Here is a 17,301-nt window from a genome sequence, read left to right as displayed (position 1 = left end):
GGCTATTCTGTCTCTCAGCGCCCTCAGCTTTAGACGATAATCTTTATGGGGAGGATAATCTTTATGTTTGTTGGGGTTCTTCTTTTACTAATCTCCAGAAGCCAGAATGTAGTCGTGTTCCATGCAGCCACATCTCGCGGTACTGCCATCCCGTAATACTATGTTGGTAGTTTGCTGATGAAGCTGTTATAGCTGTCGCAGCTAGAGAGAAATTGAGGTCGGGGTAGGGGATCCATTGCCATTTATCCCGACATGACAAAACAACTAAGTAGTCCACACTAACCATGCGAAGCACTTCCGTTTGGTCGCGAAGGGAGATGTAATCTCGGTAGGGCACCATCATAACGAATCTGACATTGAGGCGGCAATGTGCAGCCAGTAGCCGTAGTCCGTTCGCCCAGTTTACCAGGTGGGAGTGTGCCCCTTCATAATGGCCATGCGGATCAACAGTTTTGCCCCAAGCAACCATACGCTCAGCCGCGCCAAATTCGTCGCGATCAAAAACCAATATCTCAATATAAACAGACATAGGACGGATTCTCCTAATGTGCCGAGCGAAATGGATCAGCGATGACGAGTTCGAGAAGATGAAACAAGTCCTTGCAGTAAGAAGCTGTCCTAGGGTATTTGTGTTGGAGATATGTTGACGAATGGCTTGGTCCTTGAAGGCTTCCGTGGTAGGTATGTAGCCATCTTCTGGTACGACAACGGCAACAAACCCTGCCGTCACAGAGACGCGAGCCACTTGAGGAATATTCATGGGATACCGCAAGAGATTTTCGTGGAAGAAACGAAAGACTTCGTATAAGCGTACGCGACCTGTTTCATCGAGCAGCGGTACATGCGGAAACAGCTGCGACTGCTGTTGCTCTTCGGATGACATTTTGCAAGGACAGGGCGAGGATAGATAATGAAAATGTAACTCCTGATTACTTCTGATTATGAGAGATGCGAAAGTAGTTGGCTATCGTACTGAGGCACTGATTCACTGTCAATTGGCCAGCTTGATACTCTACCTTAAGACGTGGAAAGTGCAGTGCACATCCATCAAAGGAACACCAACTCGCGCCCATCAAGGAAGGAAGGCCTCAGGGTATCAGAAGAATTGGCCTCTGAGCATAGGTAGGTACCTAAGAGACGAAATAATTTCGTCACTTTATGTCCGCTTAGACTAACACTTAGGATACTTTATCGTTGTAACCTAAGCCTTAGGGGACCTTTCTCTGTTACCGACCTGGAAGGGGTTCACTTGCAAAGCATTTATGCAAGCACGATACCACTGATCAGAAACGAGGACCATGGAAGAGGTTGCGAATGCTAGAAATATCTTTTGTGTTGCGCCAGCTCCTTAGCACTTATGTCATTGTAGTCTTCTAAATATGTTCACGTCGCAGCAATTCTTACTAACACCTTACAGCGACTTGCCCATGAACTTTCTCTTGGTAAAGCTCAACCACCACTTGCTGGGCTTGGTCTCATCCTCATCGTATACTCTAGCGAGTAATCGGGCAGCAAGCTCCTGTCGAACCTGCGACAGGTACTGCTTAAGCTGCTCCGCCTCTTGTCTGTCCCTAGGGGGCTCGTACATCTGATATACAGTGTTAGCAATTCCATTATATCTGATTGATTTCCACCATTTAGCCTGGTAGAACTGGTGCACACACCTGGTTAAGAGGCCATCCTGGGTCACCGGGAATGGCAAAGTTAAGGTCAAGCGCCAAGTTCATAACATCCTTCTGGGCATCACGTAGAGAAGCGTGAGGACGGATCTTGGTCAGGCAATCGCTGACAAACCAGATTCCATAGACAAGCAGACGGTCGGCAGGGCCTTGAATCTCGAAGTTTCGGAAGAATGTGTTGGCGCGGAAGAGAGCGAGGACCTCGTCGAGGATATCGTAGCTATCACTGTCGGGGTCGGGTGACTCGTTAGCCGGCAGAGGCGGCGAGGGAACAGGCAGGGTGTAGGCAGGTCCACGGGTCTTGGTTCGGAGAGGAAGAAGAGGGAAGTTGCCGATTATACGGGGGACATTGGGGTCCGAGTTAAAAACGGAGTTGTATGCCTGGAAGGAAGCATGGTTAGCTTGGTTGCTATGGGTTGATATCGTGAGATTGGAGGCGGTGGTGATGCAATAGGAGTAAGGAGTGTATTCGTGCAATTGTTTGTATAAGAATTATAGAGTAAAGACATACCGGCATTTTGAAAGGCAATTGATAGACCAATCTCAGTATATCAAAGCTGTTTGGGGGGGATATAGACAAATCGGCGCAAGTTACGAGCTGATGGTGAGTTGCGCTTCGTCACCGGCGGGGCTGCCCAAGCTGCTTGCTGCTCACGAAGCTGTCCATACAAGTGGGGCAAGCAAAGGCCATCGAGCAAAATTGATGCCTTATTTTAGAGCATGAACTTATCAGGCCACACCGCTTGTGGCGCAGCTACTGTCGCTCCAGATACCGCCACGTCTGCCAAGGTGGATGACGGCTGCCTAACTGAGCCGATCGATCTCACGTGAACTCGCTACTCCTTCGCGCCGAAAGGGTCCGCGACGAATCACGGTGGCAACGCGCTTTTTCCCTCCTCCCTCGTGCACAGATACGCTACACCTACATTTCAGTACCCACTATCCCGCAGAGGAAGAAGCCTTGCTTTGCTTTGCTCGCTCAACAGAAAAAGGCAGAACGGCCCGCCCTAACTTTAAGTGTGTGTCATACGCAGTGTCACCGATAATTCTCTTCCTCTTTTTCTTTCCATTCCCCTCTCTCAGATTTCTTGACACTCACGTTTGCTTTTTCTTACACTTGCTTGCTTCAAGAAAGGCAATCACTCTCTGCAGCTTTTTTCATCAGTTGCCTTTCTCTTCCTCCAGCTGGCTTCTTATTGGTCACTGCCTCAAAGCCGATTGCCTCTAAACCCCTTTTTTTACTTTTTTCGTCAATCTTTGACAAGGGCGACGCTCGTGCCAGCCGCTAGCGAGAGCTTGTCTTGTCGCATCTCTTTCACTGGAGATAAACAGGAGACAGCCTGCGACAGGGAATCATTACAATCAGGGCAGTCGCGTCCGTCACAACAAGCCCAGGACAAGTCTACCTACTAGAGGCACCTAGTTTCAGGAAAGAAAGATCCGGGTACTCTGTACAGGCAGCCAAACCCAAATTAACTCAAACAATACTGTAAGAGTCATCAAAGGGGGCGAATTCATTTCCATTCAATCAAGTATTGAATGCTCGCATTTGGGTAAGCTTTAATTACTTATTCTTCCTCTTACATCAACACAACCCAGACAAAGAACATCCAGCTGATCCATCCTCTTCGCGCGACAGTTCACTTTTTGGAAACGGCAGCTTCATCGGACAGCTGCGCGGTTTGGTGGACATGGCGACATCACAATCTTCTACCTCGATGACCACCCCGTCGCGCAACGGGAACCTTGCCTCGCCCGACACAACGCCTTGCACATCGCAGGCCCCCGTCGTCACCCCGCGCAAAAGACGTCTACAGCGCATCTACCGACCGGCCAAGAACTCGCTATACGATATTTTCCAGCAACACGCAGGCACAACGCTTTTTGTGCGACCCATCTGCTGGACAGATCTACATGCTCAACTTCTTGGCGCGCGATGGGAAGAACAACCACCATGCGATACCCCTCAGCCCATCGCGGCTCCAGGCACGCCACCATCGCGAGGTCATCTTAGCCCTTCGGACACCATCATCACTCTTAGCAACTCGCTCACGCAAATACTCCTGCCTGACTCGATGCATCCTATCCACTCTTCCAATGCTGTCAAAACGGTTTTGATGACTCTATGGCCTAACGCTTTCAGTAAGCCGAACTATCTACCGGAACTTCATCTATACTTTGGTGGTCGCGTTTATCGTGATGCTGTGCGCGCACATATCATGTGGAATTTCCCTGCCGAAGAGTTGAAGTCTTCATACTCATCTTTCAGATCGGTATCAACGCGACCTGCCGAGTCCTTCAACATTGCATCACAGTCATCACCCACCCAGAGCCCCGCTCATTTGCCCATGATCTGCTACATTGGCAAGACCCAGTTGGCTTCAATTAGGAATAACCTTTTCCGTGTCGCACCTGGTCCAGGACGATCATGGAATGAGCCTGTGTTTCGGCTCCAACAGCTCCGAGCACGTATGCTACTTCCTTCAAATTCGGATCACGACGCGCATTTTGTGGGTGTCTTTTTGGGAATGGCGCAAAAGCACTTTTACCCTTCCCCACCTCTCACTGGCAGACGCGATTCGCGCATGTCCCCTGGGCAAGGCATCCCGCCATGCCCTAACTTCCACGACCTCAAGTTGAGGATTCTTACACATGATACGGATACGTCGGAGTTTATTGTTTACACTGGCTACATAACAAAGGAGTTTCTGGAGAAGTTCCACGACCCTTTCAAGGCTCCTATGAACGATGATGATGCCGCTGTTTCTGGCCTCAAGATCGAATACACCAGGGTTCCAATCTGGCCGATTCTAGGTTTGCGGGAGCGACTCGGCAAGGCTTTGGGCCAAGAGGTTGTCGGCGCTTTCAACCCAAATGAGATAGAGACTTGGGAGAAAGACCCCGAGAGGCCCAGTGGCGAAAAGCGCAAGCGAGAAGTCTTCTCTGAAGTTGTCAGCGGCAGCTTTGGAAAAGAAGGTCAGGAAGAACCGGCGGTCGCTTCAAAGAAGCGATGTTTGAAAGAAGGCACCCGGGTGGGTGTGGTGATGTGAGAAATTATCACAAGCAATGCATGAGATGACGGTACTATATACCCACGTTTGGTGTTTGGGCGCAACAGGACACGCATACACTATTAGACTTTGGTTGGTCGGTCTTGGGAATCGCATTAAGATTCCATCTGCCTCAGTGGCATACACGGCAACAGGAACGGCGCGAAAGGTTACTAGGTTGTGATCAACAGCGGTCGGGTTCACTTCTAATGATGGGACTTTTCAGCGGATTCGACAGCGGACATGTATGAATATCACTTTTCTTGTTAGATTTTTCAGTCCAGAAAGGCAGTGTCCAGAACCTGACTATGAATTAACGAACATACTACTTGAATTCCATCGACGCTACTGTGTGACATTTCCGCATCTTGGAGTGATATGAGGGGTTGTTTATTGACCTTCAGGACCTTGATAACTCACGAGATAAACTTTGGTATCAAAGTCCCGAGAAACACATGTCTATTATTCTCTGAAAGTCAAACGGATATCGTCCGAACCTCGGGATACGCCATGAGTACACCATCTTCTCTCACTCTACATTGCTTGCAGGAAGCGGAGATAGTAGAGTTCAGAGCTTGAGCTGATGTGCTTACACCTGCATACATGGTTAAGTCACTTTGGGGAATACTGTCGTAACGATTTCCTATTGCAGCAAACGGAGAGTTGTTCAGCTATACTTGAATGGCGACAGCACAGTCTCGGGATTATTGCAGTAGCTTTGAGAAGTGAGGGTTGCGTCTCCTTCTTGGCTGTGCGATCATCTGCATATTGAGACTAGAGGGGTGATACGCTCAGGTACGGGAGCTTTAGTTGCTCTTGGTCCTGACGATCTCACTTTAAAAGAGTGTGTGGTTTTTATATCTGTTTTTCCTTCTTTGACATATACATGAACAGCAAGCAACATGGCGTATAACTACTTTTAATAAGTGACATACTCGATACCCAAAGCTTGGGTAACAAGGCTGAAGTGAGTTGTCTTTTTTTGCTTGCTGTCCAGAACAGGAAAACTGCCCGTTGTCACCGGGTGTTTCTATTGCAGGGGTTGTGATGTTTCTACCGCTTTGAAAGCTGGGGTAAGATGTGGGATGACGTTAAATCTGTATGAGACTTGATCATCTATCTATCTAAACTGCTCACGATTAATACAATTTACCTTGATAATACGAGAGAAGATATTGTACTTCTAGACCGACATTTGAATCTTACAACCCCGCATTATTATTCTTCTTATATAGTAAGAAACGAAATGTGGTATTGGATCTGTCGTCCCGTGTCTTGCGGGGCCTGTGAACGAAGAGCATACCAGACAGGGTCAAGGGTCTTGAAGAGATATAGTACTGTACTACTACCGGCAAATACTGTACATAGAAACTTGTTACCGTACCCACCATCTTCTATAAACTGCATACGAACTATTCTTCCTCCGATGAAACCTTTTTAATTACCATCTCCACCAACCAGAGCCTAACAAACCATCAACACCCTTCAGCTGATCGTCGATCTTTTCCTTCCAACACACCATCTCATCTTCCACCACGTGCTATTCTACCTGTTAAACTCTAGCAAAAAGCAGGATATCTATCGTCTGCCTCGGTCGGTCTCTTATTCTTCCCCGTGGGGAAGCGGGGAGGACGAAAGACAAAAGAGCCCTTTCGGTTTATCACGACTCTTTGGGTATAGACAGGTGGGTAACAGAAAAGTTATCCTCTCTGCCAAAATAAAGCTATCTAAATGTTCGCCTAAGTTGGCATAAGATGACTAAATTATTTCGTCTCTTAGGCTCTTGGCGGCTAATTCTTTTGACACCATGAGGGGATAGACTAGACATTCAACGGCGATGGCTTCCTCTTCGGAAAGCCAAGCATGAGACTCAAGTCGACGTCGCCCAGAATTGATAGTGATCAATGTTGATGCCAAAGCACTGACTTACTTGTCTTGTCAAAGCGGTAATTTGTATGGAGCAGAGAAGACGGTTCGTGGGAACAAGAAAAGTTCAAAATGAGCTCCTCGCCCACCTTGAGAATGATCTGCGGTCTTGACTGAGACATTGGGAGCCACCTCAAGAAAAGTATTCATACTTCGGTGTCCGTCATCCGGTGACCTCGTTCAGTCTCTGTTACTGTCTTCTTTCTCAATACCTCCAAGCTTGAGTTTACTCGACTCTAGCTTCATCATGAGGTTCTCTGGTTTTATCGCTGGCCTCAGCCTTGGTCTCTTGACTGCTGTCTCTGCAAGCCCAGCAGCCTTTCCCGCTCCAGCCTCGATCCCCGACGCTGCTCCTGTCTCACCTGCTTCACCAGCCATTGAAGAGCGAGCAGCCAAAGTCACCGTTGCTGTTTCCTCTGGCACGATCATAGGCTCTAGCTCTGGAAAGGTTGATTCTTTCAGAGCCATTCCTTTCGCGGATCCACCAGTTGGTTCTCTACGTCTCAAACCTCCAAAGAAACTATCCAAGCCTTTGGGAAAGTTTGACGCTTCAGGACTCACTGGCCCAGCATGCCCTCAAATGTTCATCTCGAGTGGTGGCCAGGATGTCATCACGGAGTTCCTCTCCGACTTCCTGGCTCTCCCTTTCCTTACGCCCATCACTGGCCAAGAGGACTGTCTCACCATGACTGTCCAGCGACCCGCCGGTACTAAAGCTGGCGACAAGCTTCCTGTGCTGTTCTGGATCTTTGGTGGTGGCTTCGAATTGGGCTCGAGTGCTATGTATGACGGCACCAGCCTCTTGGGTACTGCCATGGACCAGGATCAGCCTTTCATCTACGTTGCTGTCAACTACCGAGTTGCTGGCTTCGGATTCATGCCCGGCGCTGAGATCAAGAAGGATGGAAGTTCCAACCTGGGTCTGCTCGACCAGAGAATGGGACTTGAATGGGTTGCGGATAACATTGCCTCCTTTGGTGGTGATCCTGAAAAGGTCACTATCTGGGGAGAGTCTGCAGGTGCCATCTCCGTACTGGATCAGATGTGTCTCTATGGTGGCGATGCCAATTACAAGGGTAAGCCTCTTTTCCGAGGCGCAATCATGAATTCGGGCAGTGTTGCTCCCGCTGAGCCTATAGACAGTGCTAAAGGCCAAGCTATCTACGACGCGGTTGTCAAGGAGGGTGGCTGCTCTGATGCTTCTGATAGCCTCGAATGTCTCCGCGAGCTACCCTATGACAAGTTCCTCAACGCTGCCAACTCTGTCCCAGGGCTGTTGTCATACAATTCCCTAGCTCTATCTTACCTCCCTCGACCAGACGGAAAGGTTCTTCCTGATAGCCCAGACGTGCTGATTGCATCGGGACGTTACTACGCAGTTCCCATGATCAATGGAAATCAGGAAGACGAAGGAACTCTCTTTGCACTATTCCAACCCAACTTGACTACCACAGCCAAATTCGTCGACTACTTGCAAAAGTTATTTTTCAACAAGGCCTCAAAGCAGCAGTTAACCGCTCTGGTGAACACATATCCCACCACCCTCAGCACAGGCAGTCCATATCGCACAGCGCTCCTCAATGAAGTTTTCCCCGGCTTCAAGCGCCGCGCCGCCGTCTTTGGCGATCTTGTCTTCTCCCTCACTCGCCGTGTCTTCCTGCAAATCGCCGCCGACAAGAACCCAGACGTACCTGCGTGGTCCTACCTCGCAAGCTACAACTACGGAACCCCTATCCTAGGAACATTCCACGGTTCTGATCTCCTTCAAGTGTTCTACGGTCTTCTGCCGAACAACGCCATGCGAAGTATTCGAACATACTACTTCAACTTCTTATACAACCTTGATCCTAACAAGGGCGTTACCAAGTATGCCAAGTGGCCCGAGTGGAAGGAGAGTAAGAAGCTCATGTGGTTTGAGACGGCGAACAAAAATAGCATCATCAACGATGACTTTAGAAAGGACTCGTATGAATGGATTGCTAACAATGTGGATGTTCTAGTTGTATGAGTTATGGATATAGTAAATGAAAGGTTTATGCATTTAAATAGCAATGGATACCAATTAATATGTTCACTTTCAGCTTTCTTTAGTGATATCAAGCACTTGGTCTAAGAATATATACACCTAGCTAGGTGCGTAGTCAGCCCAGTGGTTAGATAGTTTGGTGGCTTATATATATTTAGTCTCTGTTTCAGGCTTGTTAGTATAGATAGACACTATCTATACATATCGATGAGAGGTAAACTAGCAGCAGTTTGTTAACAAAACTCAGTCAACCAAGGGTTAAACGCCTGGCTACCTTTTCCAAACACCAACCAACCAGTCAGTCAGTCAACATCCATCTTTCGACAGCAAAAACAAGGTACTGTGTGTTCAAACTAAACAGAAGTCTAGAACAGCAAAAGGAAGGGTCTGGCCGGGGATTGAACCCGGGACCTCTCGCAAGCAATGCTATAGGGTTTTCCCTAAGCGAGAATCATACCACTAGACCACCAGACCGGTCAAACGAATCTGAAGATTCGCTCGTGTGATTGTTGGAGAATGGCAGGAATATTTTGCTTTATATACCTATTACAGCAGAAGACACCTTCTAATGTGAAGTCAGTCATTTTGTGACAATCAAGGGGACCGAAGTCAATTAAGTTATGCAGGTTTCAAACAGTCATTCTTACAGATTGAAACGTCTAACTTTATATTGCATTTTTGTCTCTTCAGGCATGCCACCCGCCGTTTGGACTATCTTTACTAAAGCTTAGAGGAGTTATGTCAAAGTTCAGGAGAAATCACAGGGGCAGCTTTACCTTATTCAATTTAACTTTTATTCAATCAAATATGCTTGTGCTATAACAACCGCTCATTTTACAACATCTATAATTTACATAGTCAAGCATATCCGTGAGCGTTGAGCCACTCCTTGAGCTTCTCAGAGTCACGCTCGCGGTAAGCAGCACGTCCGCGAATCTTGTCCTTGACGGTACCAAGAGTTCGGTTGAAGCTGCTGGTGTCCTTGTCGGCCATGAACTTCTCGATGTCTTCGACAGCAGCGACGTCAGTGAAGCGGCTGAGACTGAGGTTCATGTATCGGTCAACGACAACGGGGTTACCGAGCTTGGTGATAACGGCATCCCAGTTGTCCTTCATGAACTGCCACTGAACAGGGCGGCCAACGACGTTGTTAGCAACAGAGCCACCCAAAACGTGCATGTCTCCAGCAGGGACAGCGTTGGAAGGAGGAGATTGGTTGAAGTTGAAAGGAATAACCTCCTTAGTGAGGAGTTCAGTATCCTTGACGGTACCAAGGACGCTGAGGGAGAGGAGCTTGCCGTCGATAGACTTGGTGTTGGCCCACTCCTTCTTGAGAATCTCGACAGTGCGAGCGGGTTCCTTGATGATGGCAGCGCGCCAGACAGCAACACGGAGGGGAGCGGGGATGGGATTGGCTTCGGGGTTCTCAACCCAAGCGTTGAAGCGCTTCAGGGCCTCCTCAGTAACACTATATCTGTTAGTAAAATCACAGGTTTGGAGATGGACAAAACTTACGCAGGGTGGCCGCTGGCAACAGCAACACCAATGATCTCCTTTCGGAGAATGCCGGTGAGGTAGTCCTCACCCTCGGGGAAGTCCCAACCAACCTCCTTGACCTTCTGGTCAATGAGCTTCAGAGTGAAGTTGTCGAGAGCCTTCTTGATGGACTCGTCCTCTCCAAAGACAGACTTGACACCACCAATTGAGTCAAGAACCTGGCGCCAGACCAGAGTGTGGGTCTCCTTACCGAATCCCTCGAGGAAGGTCAGGAGAGCAGGGGTGGTGCCGTTACCAGCAAAGGCAAGGTCAGCAGTAGAACCAATGATGGAAATCTTGTCCTCGGTGCTAAGCTTGTCAAGCTGAGTGCTCAGCTTAGCAAGACGCTCAGGGGGGTAGTTAACACGGTAGAAACCGGTAGCGCCGCTGTTGAGCTTGTAGAAGTCCTCATCGACATCACGAATAGTATCCTCCTTGGTGGTAAGAGACAAAGAGGCAATGCCGGTTTGGTCCTTCTTACCCTCAAGACCGAGAGGAACCCACCAAGTGGTGGTGTCGTCCTCGGGCTTGACATCACCAGTGGACAGGAATCGGGACTGCTTAACAGAGATCTGACCAGGCTCCTCAGCAACAGTAAGGACAGGGTGGCCAATCTTGGAGATCCAAGGGTGCATGAGCTCGGTCACGTTCTTGCCTGAAGCCTCACCAAGAGCATTCCACAAAGCAGTGGTCTTGGCGTTTCCGTAGGCATGAGCCTTCAGGTAGTTGGAAACACCCTTGAGGAAAGTCTCGACACCAAGGTGGTTGGCAAGCATGCGAATGGCGGAGCAACCCTTGAGGTAGCTGATAGAGTCGAAGATCTGGTTGACATCAAGAGCATCACGGACAGGAACGTGGATAGGGTGGCTGGCGCGGATACCGTCAAGACGGAAAGCAGCCTCCATACCCTCGTTAACAAACTGAGCCCAAACCTGCCAGTCAGGGTGCAGGTGGTCAACAGCGTGCCAGCCGACCCAAGTAGCGAAACCCTCGTTGAGCCAGAGCTCATCCCACCAGTCCATGGTGACAAGGTTACCGAACCACTGGTGAGCCAGCTCGTGGGCGACAACGTAGGCAACAGCGTTCTTAAATCGGGGGTCAGAGGTCTTCTCATCGTAAAGGACCTGGGTAGTACGGTAGGTGACAAGACCCCAGTTCTCCATGGCTCCGTGAGTAAACTCGTGAACAGCGATCAAGTCAGACTTGGGCAGAGGGTAGTCGATGTCGAAGATCTCAGAGAAGAAGTCAATGATCTTAGGGGCGTGCTGCAGAGCCCACTGACCCTGTTCCTTCAGACCACGGGTGGTGTAGACACGGACAGGAATCTGCTTGCCGTTGTACTTGCGGTCAGTGAAAGCCTCGATGTACTCGAAGTCACCGACAGCCCAAGCAAGAAGGTAGGTGCTCATGACAGGAGAGGTCTCGAATGAAACAATGTTCCAGCCGTCTTTGGAAGGTCGAGTCTCCTTAACAGGCATGTTGCTCAAAGCAACCTGGTCTGAAGGAATCTCAATCTCGAAGTCGAAGGTAGCCTTGAGGTTGGGCTCGTCGAAGCAGGGGAAAGCGCGACGAGCGTCGCAAGCCTCGAACTGGGTGCTGAACATGTAGTGCCATTCGCCATCACTGGGAACCGAAGCGGAAGGAGTCTCTGCAGGCTTGTACTTGCTGCGGTAGAAACCAGCCATCTCATTGTTGATGATACCCTCGAACTCGATGGTGATAGCAGCCTTGGAAGCGACAGGGAGCTCCTCGTTAAAGGTGATGGTAGAACGTTGGGCCTTGGCGTCATAGTCAAACTTTGTCGATTCCACCGACTTTGAGTCGATGGAGACCTTGGCGTGAGAGAGCTTAAGTTCGAGAGTGTTTACGATGATTTCTTTGGTAGGCTTAGTGATTTCCGAGTCGATGCTGGGAAGCTGTTAGAGCTAGCTTGGCGGGTGAGGGGTAGATGTAAGACGTACGTGACGGTTCCCTTGTAGGTCCAGTTGGTGAACTCAAGGTCCTTCAAGGACAACTGGTAGTGCTTAGGCTTGACATTGTCGGGGAGAACATCGCGGTCAGTCATGGTTTCGTTGCGGGCGAGTCTGGCGTGGGCGGAACAAGCTCGATCAGAGATCTTGGGGACAAGACTGAAAGTGGATAGGTTAGCAAGCTATAGCTCTGAGCTTTAGCTTAGCAAGAGACACAAGAGTCCAGCTTCTGTGATGATGGGATGTTCAATGGAACAAAGGGTATAAAGATGATGGATAGTGATGGATGGTATGGGAATGAAGGAGTAAGAATTGGAATTAAAAAGAGGCAAAAGGTAGGACAGATTAGACAACAGCGTGATGATGCGTGACCGTGGGATGGCTGAAGGCAAAGGACCCCGCGGTAGGTGGGGTGTGGGCCCAGTCCATCATCCATCGCCCGTCCCAGCGGTTTTGAGGGGAGGGGCATTCAATCTGCAGCAGGAAGGTGCATAACATTGGATCCATGGGACTAACGTACCTCCGTATACCGATCGGCATAACAGGCCGTCCATTATCTCGGCGAGCGTTGGATGGCTTGGTCTGACCACCCGTTATAAGTGAAGTCAGACCTCGCGCAGGTCCAATTCCAATACCATAACCGTTGAAGATTCCTAGAGGAGCAGAGACAGAAGCAGCCGAGGCTGTCGTCTGCCGTGTAATCACCGATAGTGGGCTACAGCAGCTCCACATGCGTTGCTGCTGAGCCAGATGTCGCAAAAGGCCCTTGGACGACGACATTTTCAGCCCCGCGGTCGTCGGCGATGCGATGCGATGCGATGCGCAGTCGCAATTGGGCAGGTCGTTTGACGAGGAACTCTTATGGGATTGGGATGGAAATTTTATCCTCTTTTAGACCCCCATTGATGGCACTTTTGTAGCTGCCCCCGTCTGTCGACTGTAGATGGGATGCTATGTCGAAATTTTCGGGCCAACGTGAGGATCAGAGCCGCATTGCCGGCGACAAGCGAAATGATAGATAGACCGTGTGTGTTGTGTCATGACAGTACTTTGCACTGTACATCATGACTTGGTGATAGGGTAGATTTGCATTCAAGATAATGGTCGTAGTCATCTTTTCGTTGTCACACCAGCTGACCTCTTTCTATGATGGACAACATGGACTCGGTCAAGACACCATAGATGTATATCATACCCGCGATACTTGTCGAAGTATTCAGACAACCATCAGCTAGTTTCCATTATCTAATTGTGTTTTGTAGAAAGACTGTGTATAAAAGCAACAATCTCATCTGCCACTCAAATAATGCGAAAGTCGTCCTATAAAATTGAAAGAGTTGGATCAAAGGATATAGTTTTAATGTCAATCTAAGCTAATTATTTCGTCTTTTATGCTCTCGGCGGGCGCTTGTTAAACAACATGGTATCTTCACTTCGCATCAGTTTCAAGTATAGATAACGTACCCAGTATGAGCTGGGAATTCAATTCTCACCAAAACAAACGCACTTGACGTGTATCTACCGCTCCGGTTGGAAATATCATTCTATCCGCCGATCCAGCCAAAAAGCAATGTACCGAGATCCGTGAAACAAGTAATTCATCAGCGCTACCATGACCTCTTGAAAGGTAAAGTTGAACCAGATCCCACCGAGTGAGCCATATTAGCTATCCATACCAGTACGCCATGAAAGCCAAAATCAAGTAACGCTTCCCAAGATCAGATCCCGTCCTTGCCAAGGTGAAAAGCCAAACGCTAACCTCCATACCATGCATCCGTGTTGCTTGCCCTCATGCTTATCAAAACACCTCAACTTATTATGCGCCGTCTAAGCTGACATTTCGTCTTGCTCAACCTTCGTTGCTACTGCGTCCCACCAAGGTCCATGGGCTGCCCTGTCGACAGTTCCAATCTTCTCTAACAAATTCGAAATTTCTCTCACTCGATCGACAAATTCAGAAAGACCAAGACTGGCCAGCTTCTCGCCTGCATTATTAGCAGCCTTGACCTTGTCGCTTGCCGATCCAGCAGCCAAACGGGCAAGGATGTTACCACGAAGGCGAGTGAGCAAGAGTCGGAGAACGGGTTCTCTTGGTTCGTTTCCATTTTGTGCCATATCTTGGCTGGCAGTCAGAACCTTTGTGACAAGGGCACGCAGGTGACCTTTGGTCGCTGTCGGCATCGACCTACCAGACTCGAGAGCGGCCATAGTGCCGTCCAAAGTAGTTTGAAGAGGGTGACCAGCCTCTAATACAGCCATGATGCGAGACGCCTCCATTTTCCAGGAAGACCGGACGTCACGCTTTAGCAGGTTTTTGCACTGTAGCAGAATTGCACCCGCTGTGATGACACGCTGGATAGTGGTGGAGATCTGACCAATGCGGCCGTAATCCAGTCGAAGCATCTCTGGCACTTCTTCAATGGGAGTTGGCGAAATCTTGGTGAAAATATCGACAAGCATCTGTGCGTAGAATCGTCCAGCTGTCGGCCGTGACCGAGGATGGTTGATTCTCTCAGGGTCCTTTTTGTGAACTTCTGCCAGAACCTTTGATCGCGAAGCCTTCCATGTCGCCTCGGCAGCTGAAAGACCAAGCTGGTTCTTTTCCACATCCTCGGCAAATTTCTTGGCCTCGTACGGAGCTGCAGACTCAATGAGCTGAGGCGCGGCAATCCGCATGAGGTAGTTGATGTAGTCGCAAAGCATTAGGTCAATGAAGCCGTTTAGAGCCTCAACTCGGTCGATGATATTGCCGTCTGCAAGCTTGTTCTGGATCAAATCTTTGACCTCTTCGTCCCGGAAAGGGGCACACAATTTCGGCAAAAGAGATGCCATGGCAGTGAAGAACTTCTCATACGAGAAATTACCCAACGCAAACTGCCTCTCCGCCATCTCAGGGTCCAGAATTTCGCCAATGAGGTTGTACAACGAGTTGCCAGGCTTGAGTAGGCGCTGAAGTTTGTTTTTGATATTACTAGCCACAAGAGCGAAGAACTGAAAGTTGATGGCACTGTCGTCGCCCTCCATTGTGGCACGCATCTGTGTATACATGGGCTGTTGCTGATTTGACTGTTGTTCCTTATACTCATCCGAGGAGAGCTGATACTCCTTATTGATAGCCAACTCGTGAACCACGATTCTATTGTTGGGCAGTAATCCATTAAGTCCAGTCTTAGGGGCAGGGGCTTTCTCCTTGGCTTTGCTGGCAGGTGTCGCAGGTGGCGTGAGTGTTTGTGGTTCAGACGAGACCAGGCTGTCGGCTGTCTCGGATGCTTCTCGAGGTGCATTCTCAGCTACACGGGGTTTTGTATCGCCCGTCTTCTTCTTGGCAGTACGAGACTTTCTAGCCTCGGATACCGCGTCAAATATCATCTTTTTACCCTTTTCTGGGCCAGCCAGCTTTTTGATACGCACAATGAGCATCAGCTGATTATCTTGGATGCTCTTCTTGTAGAGGGCTGTAGCAGCATCGTCGGTCGTATCCTTAACCGTCTGATAGATTGCGTCAAGCTCAACGAACTGCATGAGCATGACCTCAATCAAGGCATTGGAGTCTCGAGACTTCCAAGCGATGAATGCGTTGTAAAAAGTGGCGTACGCCTCTGGCAGAGTCTTCTTGAGCGCCGGTGGCATTGTGTACTTGTTGGCAGATGTCAGACGAGAGAGAATATTCTCGAAAGAGATAAGCACATCTCGTGCTTTGCCGACCAAGTCTTGTAATTGGGGATTAGCCAGATCTGTCGAAGGCAGACGATGGGAAGCAAGTGCATCGACGACCTCCTCATCGCCACTATCGTTCTTGTTGCTGAGGACCTGGTTGGGATGACCAAGAATTAGGAAAGCACTCAGAAACGTGCGAACAGCGGCCATCTCGCCAACCGAGCCCGTCTCACCCTCTTCAAGACCACACAGCCGAAGTAGCCGTGCTGTGATAACAAGAACTCTTTCTTGGGCCAGGACTTCCACGACAGTATCAAAATCTGTATCCCTGATCCCATCAACGGTTAGACCAAGGTCGTTGAATTCGGCAATAGCTCTCTTGCGGAGGTAGCCGCGCCACCACCATTGAATGCTGGCTGCTGCTTCTTCGGTGGTTGGCTTGCGTCTCTCTTGCTCAAGGTCAGGCAATGAGTCGGTGGTCTTCCTGGACATGACACTATGCCCACGGCTTCGCTTGGACGTGTTCTTTGTTCGTAACTCCTCCCTCCGCCTTTCCGCTTCGGCCATTCTCTCGTCAATCTGAGCCTTGATCCTAGCCATGTCTTGTTCTCGCTTCTCTCTCATGAATTCGGCAACTTGTTTTGCCTTCTTGACTTCGTCTGCGCAGTTGGCGACAATTTCTGCCAAGTTGCGTTCCCTGGCTTGCTGTGCCGCAATAGCCCGCTCTTCGGAAAGCGAAGGATCGCGATGAGTCGCTTTTGCGAGGGCTGCTCGAAGACGAACCTTTTCGGCATGTGCTGCTCTATCAGCAAGCCGAGCCTTGCGATCCTCAATAATAGAGGCGCGACGAAGGTGTTGAGCAACATGCTTGCTCTGTTCACCTCCACGGTGACCAGATGGTTGGATAGAAGAGCATCGTGAGTGTGCGGATGAAACTGAGTTGCGGCGCGAAGATGCAGCCGAATCTCTGCGGCGAGCCTGCGATGGGCGATAGAATCGAGCAGCGATGTGGGGAGGTGGTGTATATATTCTCGGGTCGTCCTCAAGGACGTCATCCTCGTCGTCAACCTCAGGTGGAGGCATAGACAAATCAAGACCGTTCTCCATTTCTTGATCAGAGAGCGGTCCGTTGGATTCTTCGATGTTGCGCGACGGCTCTGCCAGGTCATAGGAGAGGCGGCGCATCGTATCGGGGGCTGTTGGCAGCTGTGGCATGACCACGGCAATAATAATTATGTAGTAAAATCGATCAAAGATCAAGTAATGGTGGAAGAAAATGCGATCCCAATATGGGGGATGTCGTTTCGTGGTCGACGCCCAAACGGAAGAGGCCGGACTGGGCGCTGAAAGCGTAAGTCAAGAACCAGGCGCCGTTTCGGCCAGGGCAATTCTGGTGGCGCAGTGGGATCTGTGGGCAGTGGTTCTGAATCAGGGAGTCTCACGTCCGCTAAACGAGC

The 17,301-nt window shown here is 49.6% G+C and overlaps 6 protein-coding genes across 6 annotated transcripts; 2 read left to right on the top strand and 4 right to left on the bottom strand.

The window, feature by feature from the left end:
• Window positions 1-61: 61 nt before the first annotated feature.
• On the bottom strand, window positions 62-883 carry FIESC28_05462 (uncharacterized protein; the record flags this gene model as incomplete). Its single annotated transcript, XM_031159608.1, has 1 exon — window positions 62-883. One exon carries the CDS (start codon window positions 881-883, stop codon window positions 62-64), a length of 822 nt encoding a protein of 273 aa, XP_031016348.1.
• Window positions 884-1,411: 528 nt separating this feature from the next.
• On the bottom strand, window positions 1,412-2,196 carry FIESC28_05461 (uncharacterized protein; the record flags this gene model as incomplete). Its single annotated transcript, XM_031159607.1, has 3 exons — window positions 1,412-1,588; window positions 1,665-2,060; window positions 2,191-2,196. The coding sequence occupies 3 exons, from the start codon at window positions 2,194-2,196 to the stop codon at window positions 1,412-1,414; spliced, it is 579 nt and encodes a 192-aa protein (XP_031016347.1).
• Window positions 2,197-3,397: 1,201 nt separating this feature from the next.
• On the top strand, window positions 3,398-4,729 carry FIESC28_05460 (uncharacterized protein; the record flags this gene model as incomplete). Its single annotated transcript, XM_031159606.1, has 1 exon — window positions 3,398-4,729. The coding sequence occupies one exon, from the start codon at window positions 3,398-3,400 to the stop codon at window positions 4,727-4,729; it is 1,332 nt and encodes a 443-aa protein (XP_031016346.1).
• Window positions 4,730-6,902: 2,173 nt separating this feature from the next.
• On the top strand, window positions 6,903-8,663 carry FIESC28_05459 (uncharacterized protein; the record flags this gene model as incomplete). Its single annotated transcript, XM_031159605.1, has 1 exon — window positions 6,903-8,663. The coding sequence occupies one exon, from the start codon at window positions 6,903-6,905 to the stop codon at window positions 8,661-8,663; it is 1,761 nt and encodes a 586-aa protein (XP_031016345.1).
• An 876-nt stretch (window positions 8,664-9,539) lies between these two features.
• Window positions 9,540-12,967, bottom strand: FIESC28_05458 (uncharacterized protein; the record flags this gene model as incomplete). The annotated part of the gene is made up of 4 exons (XM_031159604.1): window positions 9,540-10,149; window positions 10,197-12,125; window positions 12,179-12,346; window positions 12,708-12,967. 4 exons carry the CDS (start codon window positions 12,965-12,967, stop codon window positions 9,540-9,542), a joined length of 2,967 nt encoding a protein of 988 aa, XP_031016344.1.
• A 1,047-nt stretch (window positions 12,968-14,014) lies between these two features.
• FIESC28_05457 (uncharacterized protein) lies at window positions 14,015-17,059 on the bottom strand (the record flags this gene model as incomplete). The annotated part of the gene is made up of 1 exon (XM_031159603.1): window positions 14,015-17,059. The coding sequence occupies one exon, from the start codon at window positions 17,057-17,059 to the stop codon at window positions 14,015-14,017; it is 3,045 nt and encodes a 1,014-aa protein (XP_031016343.1).
• Window positions 17,060-17,301: the final 242 nt, after the last annotated feature.

The sequence above is a fragment of the Fusarium coffeatum genome (genome assembly GCF_003316985.1).
Source record: "Fusarium coffeatum strain FIESC_28 chromosome Unknown BRIP53273_contig_116, whole genome shotgun sequence".
NCBI classification, from domain to species: domain Eukaryota; kingdom Fungi; phylum Ascomycota; class Sordariomycetes; order Hypocreales; family Nectriaceae; genus Fusarium; species Fusarium coffeatum.
The sequence above is the reverse complement of the archived record's forward strand: the minus strand, read 5'-3'. Positions and strand labels throughout refer to the sequence as shown.